The following is a 13017-nucleotide window of genomic DNA, read 5'->3' as shown; positions in this document are numbered from 1 at the left end:
AAAGATCAACTGTCTCCTTTCCTCTCTCCTTCGTCTTGGCATTTCCATGAAAAACACTGTTGCAACAAACCCCCTTTGCTCCTCCCTCGATTAAAAATAACTCTGCCAAGAAGTCATTTGTGACCCAACTGTTAGATTTCAGATGCCATAAGGAAGTGTTCCCTTGGTGACATCTTTATTAGCTCATATTTGACTAACTAGTGTTGAGGTGGTTTTCATTAGAGGCTCCTAGTGTACACAAATAGTCGTCTCATTGTAAAACAGCTGTTTTACAACCATGTGGGGGAGCAGGGTGAGAAAGGAGGCCAGCTTTTACATGACTTTCATGAATTGGCTTCCGTTAGAAACGGGGCTGCTACTGTTTCTGCCTCATTAAGATCAAATTATCTGTAATTAGCGGCTCAGATGTTTGATCATAGGCTCTTTAGACAGTGGGAGTGTTGTGGACACGCTGGCCTGCCGTTGTTTCTCCTGGTGTTAAGAGTCGGACCTGACTTTGATGGAGAGATCAACCATTTCACCTCTGCTAACAATGTGTCATTTCCTCTAAAGGGCATCCATCCTGTCTCAAGTTTTCGCCGGAATTAACCTCAAATGTGAAGAGATTACGCTGGCAGTGTATCGAATGCAAAACCTGCAGCTATTGTCGAATACAAGGCAAAAATGCTGTAAGTATGAAGCTGTTTCTTGACTTTTTATGTTTGCTGTTTGTAAGTAAGTAATATTTGTAGAGCGCTTTTCCTGACCAGGGTGCTTTTAATTTGTATTAGACAGACATTTTTTAATTGGATGTTTAAATATACAGCAAATACTTTAACATTAGATTAAACCGTTTATCATACAAAGTAGTTAAACAGTATTATTCAATTTTTTATATATAAATTTGATTAATGCACGCTTTATTCATCATATAGGTGTCCTCACTTAACACGATACTGTAGTACATATTTCGGAAGCAAAGTTGATGTCATGCGTGTTATGACAAAACTATTTCGGGTAGCTGAAAGTTTATCATAAAGTTCGTCAGCTCGTGTTTGTTTTTCCAACCTAAAATTGATTTAAATTTAAAGCATTTTACTGAAATGTCGTTGCATATTTAAGTTTATATTTATGAATTTTGTTCTTTTGAATAATTATCAAACAACACAGTGTAAAGTTCTACTCTGATCGTAACGGCACAAACTTTTTGAGACAAAGTGATCCAAACCACAACAGGTGTTGTGGTTATTTGAGTTTCAAGTTTGTTGCACCTCCAATATTGCACAGTTAACTCATCTAAATGTCATGCATTGACACTCTTATTAAAGAGGTAAACCATTGTCATAAAATGATCAGATCTACCATATTTGTAATAGAATTTGAATTGGATTGAGAGATGTGTTTGGGTTTGGCGTCCTTAAACACAACTGGTCTGATTGCCCATCTCTGTATGAGCTGAGTTTGTCACTGCATGTCGTCACACCAGCATTTCCTTTTGACCTTGAAACACTGGAGTTTGTGGAGGAAAAACAATACAGAAGGCTATATGACAGCTATGCTCTTCTAGTCATATCTGCAACTTTGTACATTTCGGCCATCAAGTCATGAGTCATCAACCTTGAACTTCAAGATTTAAGTATTTGTTTGAACAAATGGTGCATTCTGGTGTTAAAAGTACTAAAATAATATGTTGCATCATTGACCTAAAGAAGGAACTAATGTCAAACTCCAACTCTCCTGACTCACTCACATATTTCAAATGTTGAGATCTTCCTCTCTAAGAAGTCCCTCATCATGGTGATGTTTTGGAGTTATAAACTTCTCTTCCATCTGAAATCTCTGCGAACAAGAGGTTACAAGAGCAGAGCCAATCATGACCTAATAATAGGCTTCACTCCTCCTCGAGCCAGCTGTTCCATGTTAACATTTGTTTTTTGTTACTTAGTTTCCTTTATATGAAACAACTGGTAGTGGTTTTATAAATGTGTATTCTTTCTCAAAATAAATAATTGACAAAGAACATAAATGACATGCTGAATGAAGTTGTTTCTTGAAAGATGACATTGGTTTCCTGGTTTTCTAAAGCTATTTTTGGAGTCTGCTCAGTTATTGAATTTATTATTTTCATTTTGACAGTGCATTTTTGTATACCTTTGGTATATCATATTCCGTATATACAGTTTATATTATTCAGTATTTTCTCATGAATGTGTTTTCTTTACTTTAAGCTGTGATTATTAAAAAAAAAGAATATATTTATATATATTAGTGAATTCCTATTTCAGACCTGAACAAGAAATTGTTTTCACATTTTTATTTTTAAACCTTTTTTAACGTGCAAAAACTATAAAGTAATACTAGGTTTCATTTTTCATAAAGTTTAAATGTTAACTTGAAAAAGAAAATGATTGACTCATGAACTTGGCTTGACTAATGGTATCCGCTTGTCCCTACATTTAGACGGCTCATCTGCGCTCAGTTTGGTCTTTTGGTACCATCAGGGTGAGCACATGTTGATGAGGGATAGCCCTTACTCATGTCTACTGTTGCTTTTCCAGGACCAGATGCTATTCTGCGACTCATGTGATCGGGGCTTTCACATGGAATGCTGTGACCCACCACTTTCAAGAATGCCAAAAGGTGAGGTGTTTACACTGTCTGGCTTCTCAGGTTCCCTCTCAGCTGTCAATTCTAAAGCCCTTTTCTTCACACACCACCGTTTGGGGCTGTCACTCACACACACTCTCACACAAAGATACACACACAGGCAGTGGTCGCTTATTAGGAGCTTTGCATGCATATCAAATTCCTTTAGCATCCCTGGGGAGATCTGCTATCTCTGGATTACAGTAGAGCCCTGAAAGGGAGGCTTGTAGTGGTGGCACATGTACTACATCAGGACATTTGGCACTTGATGTGTCCAAGTCACAGATCTGTGCTAAACACGCTGACACAAAGTCTATTCAGCCGGGCGTTTTTTTCTGTCACTTTGAGACTTTGTCTTTGTGCTGAGTGATTGATCGCGGTTGTGAGCAGACGCAAACTGTCCTGCTTTGGGTATTAAAGGTCATTTTTTGGAAGAACCTGCAGTGTAGGTGTCCTCTGAACTGATGAACACTAACACCTGTCCTTGTCTGGACGTCCTCCAGGAACCTGGGTGTGCCAGGTCTGTCGGCCAAAGGAGAATGAGAAAAAACTGCTCCACAAGAAAGCTGATGAGATCAAACGTCGGTATGCGAAGCCAATCGGAAGGCCCAGGAATAAGCTGAAGCAACGAATGTGAGTAATATAAGCCAGCAGGAGGTCATTTAAGTTTTTCATTTTCTTCTGCTGTATCTCAGTACCTCAGTTGAGGTGAACTCATAAACAACAGCAAACGATTCAATCAATATTATGTTGATTCGAACCTGAATGCAGGGTCGCTAATGACATTACAGAGATTATCTGATTGTAATGTGTTGTAATCTTGTAAAGTATTATATATTTTATTGATTTGATTATGTTGTGTTTTACTTCAACCCATTTTTTGTCCGTTTTTTTTCTACTTCTTAAAAGAGAAGGTTGCCCGAGAAGGCGTTGGATGACATACTAATGAGTAACAAAACCTTTCTAGATTCAGATGGAACTTCACAACACCAAAATCCATTCCTATGCAGAAATCTTCAAGTTGCCTTCTAAGAAGTTTTTAGATTATATTTACTCTGCGTATGTATATAAGTATTCAAGGGGAATAGGGATTAGAATTCTAGGAAATAGTTTGTTGTCACAGTCTAAAAATGTTCAACAGTAAAGGTCAACCTTAACAACAATGCTGTCAACTGATTTTATATTTAGCAAGACACTAATCATACGTATCACTTTCCAAGACTCAAGGATATTTTATTGTCATTCCATTAAATAGGAATGTAGCAACATTTGCTACATTTTGTGTGAATGTTGGATCCTTTTTTTTCCTTCTGAATTTGGATATCAAGAGATAATATTCAGTGTTTTATTAGGTTGGTTGTGTAGCTCAGTTTATAGCTTCTATGTATAAATGTATAAACCTTCTACTGATTTTTTTTTTTTGCATTACAACTAAAGGAAAGTGCTTTATATTGAGACTGTAAAAAAAATTCAATTCCACCACGGTATTCACAGAGGTTGGTTGAAAGGCTAGTTTTCAATATAATTTCACCAAATGACCTTGGATAGAGTGAATAATAGACCGAATTGATGAGACAGAAACCTAGCGTTTTTGAAGCTTCTGAATAAGTGCTGGAAAAATTTGCACATGTGTCATCCCTTATTAACGTTTATTTGTTTTGGAAAGAGCTCTTTAGAATGTTTTTTTTCACTATATGGCAGGAATACCTCTTCTTTTCCCATGGGCACTAACTCAGAAGATCCGAGAATTGTGTGAGATTGTTTTTAGAGAGTGAGGCTTATAAATCTTTCACTCTTGTTCTCCACAGGTCTGTAACCAGTGGGGATGGCTCCATGGTAGCACTTGGAGGAAGGGGGTCACCTGGTAGGGGTCAAAAGAATACCGTCTGTTCCACACCTTCATCTGGTCATGCATCTGTGACGGACTCCAGAGACAGATTGGCTGTTGCAGACCCCTTTTGTGCGGTCGAGGCCACCCAATTCACCACCTCCACTCCCACCGCCACTCCCCTCCTCACGCCTTCCTCCACCCCAGCTACATTTAGAGTTAACAAGAAAACTAAAGGGCTAATAGATGGGCTTTCCAAATTTTTTACCCCTTCCCCTGTGGGCCGTCGCGCGAGAGTTGTCACTGACCTGTCACCCCTGCAGTTGTATCGTAGGGACATCAGTCCCACAAATCAGTGCAAACCTGCAGAATTGTTAATGTTTGCCTGTCAGACCCCTCAGAATATTAGCCCGTCGTCTTCTGCACTAGCTCCTGCTCCCACGTTGCCAGGATTTAGCCCCCCGTCACAGGTGTCTAGTAGCTCCACCTCCGCTAACTCGCCTCAGAGCTCCTCCAGCCAGTCTAGCGTTCCCTCCCTGAGTAGCCTCTGCAATAGCAGCCAACTTAAAGGACTTTTTGATGGACTGTCACACATTTATACGACTCAGGGACAGTCGCGGAAAAAGAGACCACCATGCTATGCGCCACCTAAGCGCACACAACCTAATCAGGAGTCCAAAACGACGCCCCAGCACCTTGGGAAAGAGCTAGATGATAAAAATAAGTTGATCCCTGAATCTGCTGGGCTTTTTAGACCGAGAGGACCCTGTTTTAAGTATTTGAGCCACTTTAAACGTAACCCCTTCCTCAAAAAGCACAGGACACTAGCCAGGATGAGGTATAAAGTGAGCCTCCAGAAGGGAGCGCCCTCGTCAGGGAAGGGAGACTTGACAGACGGAAGAATTAAGCCTGAGAATAATCATGGTAAGCAAGGTTTGAAACGCCAGCCCAGACCTGCGCCTCCTCACTTTTGAGCTTTGTCTATTATTTTTTTTTAAGCTTAACACCTTTTTTAATCTAAATAAGAGCTGATGTTGTGTTTGTAAAGATTCACTCAGCTTTCTAACAGTCTACTAATCTGCCAAATGTGATCTCTTTTACTTTCTTAACCCACTTCCATTGCGTTTTTTTGAGCTGGCAGTGGAGTTGACGTGGCTTCCATCCTCTTGCCCATCGGCTTCTTGTCTGCGTGCATGGCCAACTAACCCCCTCCCGCTGCTCCTTGCTCTGTCCTTGACCCTGTGCACCCATACACACCGTGTATCACAACTGAGTGGAGGTTGTCGTCACATCAGCGCTCGTCCTCATCACACCATCACTCTGTAAAACCACTGTCTCCACTCGTGTGGAAGTGTTTCCAGCAGTCATTAGACACAAGCAACCTGGTGATTCAGCCACCCGAGCCGACTCAAAACTGACAAGATGATTACAGCCCGAGTTCTAACCCTTGTATTTTAGTCTGCTTTGAAGAAGTAAGAGTTTAAAACGCCTCATGGCAATTCAACACTGTATTTCTGAGCCTCTCGGAACAATATAATTCTCATTTGGTGTGATTGATGGCTAAAAATGTGATTTTTAACGAACATCGTCAAGCGATTAATCTTGCCTTGTTTTATTACCTGTCTCAGATTGGTGAGTTGGCAAAGCAGAAAATATGGAAATGATTAATTGGCAGTTAACTTGCGTGCTGGGTTTGTAGACTTTGATTGGGGTGTTTTCAGGATTTTTAAATTTTCATCAACTGGATTTGTTTCAAAACAACTTGGACTTTCACCAACCTTTTAACAGGGTTTGCTGTCCTGGACTCAGGAATGCATTCACATTAGAGTCTCAAACGGAGCAGATGAGATTCATTACTTGACGAAAGTCAGAAGAATTTTGATGTCCGTACAGAGTATTTCTACGTTCAACAGGGAGGAGAGAGCAGGGCTCCTCTGGGGACGGATTGATGTCAACTCTGACTCAGTTTGTATAATATCAAAATAGTTTGCCACCTCTGGATCAATAAAATAAATTGCTTAGCAAAAAACAATTTGCTCATGTTGGTGATGATGCCTTCATAACAAGCAGCACAATGGCGTCAATGTGCAAATTAAACATCCCTGAAAGTGTATTTTGGGGGTTTTGGTGTTTAAGTCCCGGTTGTTGCCGTCTTTCATGAAACGACCGCCTGCTTTCCAGTATCGCATGCTTTTCATGTCCGCACTCGCACCCCTCACAACATCTGCTTCTTAATTCACGGGAAACTGTCTTGGTGGATGACTAAGCACATGAAAGCAGTTACGCAATTAGAGTGATTTAGTTTCACTTCATTACATTAGGGATTTTCATATAAACATGCAAAGATGATACATTATGAAGCTCCTCAGAGACACGGCTGTGCACAGGCTCTTGATCAGCACAGACACATTTGCATAGAATGAATGTACCAGATGATGTAGCCAAGGCTGCTTGCAAGAATGAGTCACATGTGACTTGTTTTAATGTGCTGCTATTGTTTGTTAATGCAGGCCACAGTGAGGGACTGCGAGTCAAGCGGAACATCCCAGTCAACCCAGCAGCAATGTCCAGAGATCATGTTACAGTGGAGGACGTGGAGACATTCGCACGGGTCCAGGAACTTGCTGCGAAGGTAATTCACACTGAGCACGAGCATGGCTTTGTGGTCCTGCATTATTTAACCCAACCTATTTAAACATGTACATTGAGCTGCTTGTGCTTGAATCCTCTCAGAGAACTGGATCATCTATGAATGCAGACTCCATGCGTTGTCCAGCCCTCATTGAATTTGGGAAACACGAAATTCAAACCTGGTATTCGTCACCGTACCCACCCGAGTATTCAAGGTAACTCACCAGATCCCCTGTTTCAGAGAAAATGAATTTGATGTCATGTAGTACATGACCCTCTTCTCTTCCTTGTCCTTGTCAGATTACAAAAGCTTTATCTGTGCGAGTTCTGCCTGAAGTACATGAGAAGCAAAAACATTCTGCAAAGACACACAAAGAAGTGCGGCTGGTTTCAGCCACCCGCCAATGAAATCTATAGAAAGGACGACCTTTCCATCTTTGAGGTTTGCCCTCTTTAGCAGCAATAAAAGCAATAACTGCCAGATTCCTCTGAGTTGAAGAGGACGAGGCTGAGTTGAAGACTGTACTCATGCTCTTTTTTTCTTGTTTAGGTTGATGGAAATGTCAGCAAACTCTTTTGCCAGAACCTCTGTCTGTTAGCCAAGCTTTTCCTGGACCACAAGACCTTATATTACGACGTGGAGCCGTTCCTCTTCTACATCCTCACCAAGAACGATGAGAAAGGCTGTCATCTTGTGGGCTACTTTTCAAAGGTAATAATTAAGGGCAACATTTTTATTGGAAATGAAGGAAGTGCTGTACTTCATACTGTTATTTGAAGTGATCTGTTAGTTAAGCTAAGTTTTCATGACTGGAAAAACACTGCTCTGCACTTTAATTAATCAGCGCGACGCAAAACTTGAGATGCAATAATTCAACTGAGTTCAGTTTTCCTTTTTCGTTAATTATCCATGAATTTGCCAAGAACTTTCACAAGCACAGCCTTCTGCGTTGACTGGCCCATTTTGTCCAACACTATGCCAATAAAAGTCAATGTCTGTTCTAAAATTCCTTTTTAGGACCTGAAGATTTAATATTTTTTCAAATGCGATCAATACTTATAGAGCAATGTTACCGCACACATTTTGCAGTTTGTTAAGCGCGATTATTCCACTTTAGCCCACATTATTCCATTTTAAATCTCTAATAATGATACTTGATGATAAATAACTATAAATTCATGATCTAATAACATGTCATAGTGTGCTAATGAGGATAGAACATAATGTTAAGAGGAATAAACAATCAGATGTTTTGGGTGCATGCGACTCTCCATGTAGTGCTCCTGGTCTTGGCACCAGAAGAGAACAATGGCAGGTGCTGTAAATTGCCAGCTTCAGCAGAGCTTTGACATACTTGATCCGTTTCTCCTTCCCCCAGGAAAAGCTTTGCCAGCAGAAGTACAATGTATCCTGCATAATGATCATGCCACAGTACCAAAGGCAAGGATTTGGGAGGTTCCTCATTGATTTCAGTAAGTTCCCTTTTTTTCAAACACAGTGCTGAGATGTTTTGTCTGGTTTGGTTGCTATAAATCAGGAAGCTGGAATTGTCACTGGTGAGAAGGCTGTTACTCCGTAATGGAGTTGAAGTGGCCTAATCGAGTGCTTGCATAAATTGCCCTTTGGCATTCACAGGAGATTAGAACTTAACAAACAACGTTGGTCTATACGTTCATTATTTAATTAACAGTATATGGTGGGCCATATCTAAAAAAGACAAACAATTTAGGGTATAGTTTTTGATTTTGATTTGATTTCATGTCATGTCTCACTATGTCAGAAAAGGCTTCCTAACACCAAGCAATACCATTAAGCTTGCAAGAACTATCCAATCAGTCAGCTGGTATTTAGTCTCCACTATTCAGCAGTTGTGAGAGCAGTAGGAGTTTAAAGATCAGTTGGTATATCCATCAATCTCTGTGGAGAAAAAGATCTTAAACAGCAACTAATATGTTGATTTAAGCGTCTCTAAAATAGATTTTGGACTTCTATTGTACTCATAAGTATGTGTCTGTTTGTACAAAACTCTCTTTTCATTTAAATATTTACATTAGAAAATGTGTTTAAGCCCCACCCACTAGAAGCGCTCCATTTTTCTGGAGATGAAATGTCGTTTAACCCAACCACACCCACTCTGCTGTGATTGACCAAACGGCAGGGTTTGTCACCACGTGTTAAGTCTGGAAGTGTCCACCTTCAAGGGACTCCTTGTATAAACCAAGCAGGCCGTGATTACAGCTGGCTGGAAGAGGAGTGAAGGCCATTATTACGTCAAAATGGGCTCGCTCTAGTTCACTGAGATTTCCAACGGGGGAGAACTTCATAAAGTAACAAGTTCAAAACATCATTGTGAGGGACTGCATCTTGGAGAGGAGGACTTCAACATTTGAAACATGTGAGTGAGTCAGGAGAATTGGGTTAAAACATTAGTACTCCTTATTATTATTATAAGTTATTTAATCAATTTTAAGAAAAAGTATAAAATAGTGTTTTTTCTCTGTGTGTATGTGAGGAGCTGTGAGGATGGGGAATGAGAGTAAGTGTGTGAGGAGAGGGTTGAGCCTGTGCTATGTAATAGAGCATTTGATTTCCTGTTCACTTTTGGGAGTCATTGAGACTGAGTTGTGATATTGAGAGCGCGCTGATAACACAGAGGGGGATTAAGGGAGATTGAATGCAGCTGAGGTCTGAGCTCTTTGAAGACTTTATTGGGAAACGTTGCTTTAGAGCTGCAAGTCTTTTAGATTAGCAGATTCTCTGTTTGATCGAATTAGAGAAAGTATTTTTGAGGTCTGAAAAAAAAAGTCTTTCTATTAAACAAATACAACTCTTAGCAGCTTGTGGGCTTATAAAAATGTATTTACAGACTGTATCTGAATATTCACATTGATGCTTATCACATCACCTCTTCCTGGTAATGAATATTTCCATGATTACTGAGGTATAATGGTGTTGGCTGTTTGCTGATTAGATTTGCTTGTTTAGCCCTCAGTTGTTGATGCACATTAAAAGGAATTAATTAATTTCATGCTGCTCGTAATGGATGACCCTTGACGGGGCCGCTTTGGAACTAATTACACACAGATACATATATTAGTTTTATTTTTTTCTGCTTGTTATCCCTCCAAAGTGCTGTCTCTTGGGAGCCGAGATGCATCCAGCTGCTTCTCTGTCTCTCTGCCCTTCTGTTAATGCTCTTCCTGGTATCCTCACAGCCTCTTACGCCCCTTAAAGGGCCGCTACCCAATTATCTACTTTACTTATGTCGGCCTTACTGAACCAATAAATGTGTTTTCAGCCCTGGCGTATTGTCTCACATTTGTCTTCTTTAGTTAATTGAAAGAGTAGTAATTGAAAAGTTTGCATGTTGTTGGTAAACATTTTTTTTTTAATATATAAAAGGGTCCCAACACACAATACTATATTCCTTCTTGGATGAACACGTTTGGTCATGCGTCATTTACTGTGTATTCTTTGTTGTTTAAGCGCTTTGTAATCCTGGTCTGCGATTTAAAAATAATAATTACTTACTTACTTACTCTCCAAAAAGCTAGCGCTTGCACACCTAAAATCCATGTTATGCACATCTGGCTTATTTAGGTAATTGGGTTGATGATGCTTATTTAGTTCAATTCCATTTTATAATATCTTCTTAAGTTCCTCTTGAGCTTTTAATTTTTTTATCACTGATGTAAATCAATGTGTGTTTTAAATGAAAGTGATTAATATGTATGCATAGTACATTTCTTGATTTATTATTTTCTAAACTCATCCTGTGTCTGAAATTAGAATGAAGCAAAGTTCATTTTTGTGACTGATATAAAACGGGTTTATTTGTCGCTCTAAAAATGAACCAACATCTGGCCCAGGAAAACCATTTTGTTTTCAATCCCTTCTGTTCAGGTTACCTGCTCACGAGGCAAGAAGGACAAGCAGGCTCCCCGGAGAAGCCGCTGTCAGATCTAGGTCGCTTATCCTACCTGGCGTATTGGAAAAGTGTCATCTTGGAGTACCTTTATAAGCACCCGGATAAACACATCAGTGTTAAAGGAATCAGCAGGGCCACTGGGATGTGTCCGCACGACATCGCCGCCACTCTCCAGCAGCTGGGGATGATTGACAGACGAGACAGCAGGTCAGTGTCTTTGGCCGGCAATGCCGCTTTCTGTGTATGTTTGTCTGACGGATTCAGGCCAGTTGCTATTCTTAACTCTGAATCCATTTATGTGGTAGAAAATTGACAGAAGTAAGTCAGGTTAAGCACCCTGAAGGCCGATGGCTTCTGATGTCCAAAATAATGATTGGAATCTCGGCTTGATTAAAGCTAGAACATTTGTAGATCATGACATTTTGCCGCTTGTGAGAAAATGATTTTAGAAAGTGTAATAACTTAAGTATGTGAATGACGGGGGTTGGTTTGGTGTATGATTTTTCTGTTTCTTAAAGTAATTACTATAAGAGGTTTGTCTATTTCAGTATTATTGTCACACTGAGGTAAAAAGGGGAATATTTTTAATTGGTGTCCTAAAAGAAATTGGCAGATATTTTAAGAGATTTGCTTGGTGTGATAACATCACTGTTATGAGTCACATTAAGATATTATTGAACAGTGGTCAACAATACAACTTGAAGGGATCATGAGGAAAGACCAGGGTCCCCAACTTTTGTAATGTTTGATGTTCTAAGTTCTAAGACCATCCCACGGATAAAACAACAAAAATAAAATGACACAACATGAAAAACACAAATATGAAGTCTATAGAAAGTACAACCGAGCATAACGCTGAATCAGCAGGAGCATGCAAAAGATGTTTTGTTTTTTTTACCAAAATAACATCCTGACATCTTAAGATTCACCTGCTAATATGACTTTGGAAAAATAATATAATTACCATTGTCATGTCTATGAACTAGTGTCGCATCAATTAGTTTTGGTCCCTCTAGGGTTTTCTACAGTTCTTCCTCTAAGGCAGCTGTGTGACAACCAAAGTGTTCATCAGTTTGCTGCTGTCATCATCATTATATAAGCTTTTGTAATCTACAATGGATGCGAGTGTTCACAAACGAGCTGTGAGGAAAGAGCTGACATTTACCTGGAGAGAATTATAGAGCTTCTTTCTTAAACATAAGATTGAAGGTTCATCTTTTTATTTTGTTGCTGCTGATGTGACATTTCAGCCACTGCCATGTTTTTATTTAACTAAAAATGGTGAAGCCACTATTAAACTACTAAAATGTGGGTAATGTGCCAAATATAGTCTAAAGTTGTGAAACGATAAAGTGAATATGGACTGAAAGGCACAAATGCAATGTCATATAAGAATGAATCATTATCGGTTATAAAAGGCTTTTCATTTGATCTTTAGGTTCCAACTGTTATTTCCTGAGCACGTATATGCGTCAGCATTGAGTAAAACTTTAGAAATAAAAATAAAGTTTACTTTTTATTTTGGTCAACAGGGTGATCTAATGTTATCATTTTTAGGCACTACTGTTGCCTTCTCACAATTTTCCTTAATTCTTCACCTGTTGATGGGAGGTTCTATAGTTAACTCATTATTGTTGAGCAAAGATGGAGCCACTCTACAATCATGTTGTAATTCAGAAATGTCATTTGAGTCTTTGATACATGTATATATTAAATATTCTGTCGCTGCTTGATATTAATGTCCTATAGACTTCAAAAAATCTTACAATTTTAAATTTACAAAGTATATGTCTAGACTACTGATTTCTCTGTGAAGATTTTACAGTGAGGGAAACTCGGTCTCAGCTCAATGAAAATTCAAATATTCCAGCTAGTTAAATCTATAAACGAGAGAAGAGGGGTTTTTTCAGTCGGGCTATGTAATAAAACAAAGAACTAGGATGTGTTTATCTTGGAGATTCATCCGTTTTTAGATTCTGTCTTTTCTCTACTTCACCTCCCACT

At 39.3% G+C, this 13017-nt stretch overlaps 1 protein-coding gene across 4 annotated transcripts in view; it reads left to right on the top strand.

Moving 5' to 3' along the window:
• Positions 1-13017, top strand: part of kat6b (K(lysine) acetyltransferase 6B) — a 173238-nt gene that overhangs the window by 152800 nt on the left and 7421 nt on the right. For 3 of the 4 annotated variants that reach the window (XM_087792747.1, XM_087792746.1, XM_087792745.1), the window contains exons 4-13: positions 553-668; positions 2538-2619; positions 3129-3258; positions 4434-5377; positions 6964-7085; positions 7187-7299; positions 7385-7526; positions 7635-7796; positions 8464-8557; positions 10989-11220. In XM_087792747.1, coding sequence (XP_087648873.1) covers positions 553-668; positions 2538-2619; positions 3129-3258; positions 4434-5377; positions 6964-7085; positions 7187-7299; positions 7385-7526; positions 7635-7796; positions 8464-8557; positions 10989-11220 — 2137 coding nt within the window. The remainder of the gene's footprint in view (positions 1-552; positions 669-2537; positions 2620-3128; positions 3259-4433; positions 5378-6963; positions 7086-7186; positions 7300-7384; positions 7527-7634; positions 7797-8463; positions 8558-10988; positions 11221-13017) is intronic. The other variant, XM_087792748.1, reaches the window with a different exon arrangement.

The sequence above is a fragment of the Callionymus lyra genome, chromosome 6 (assembly GCF_982586985.1).
Source record: "Callionymus lyra chromosome 6, fCalLyr1.hap1.1, whole genome shotgun sequence".
NCBI classification, from domain to species: domain Eukaryota; kingdom Metazoa; phylum Chordata; class Actinopteri; order Syngnathiformes; family Callionymidae; genus Callionymus; species Callionymus lyra.
The sequence above is the reverse complement of the archived record's forward strand: the minus strand, read 5'-3'. Positions and strand labels throughout refer to the sequence as shown.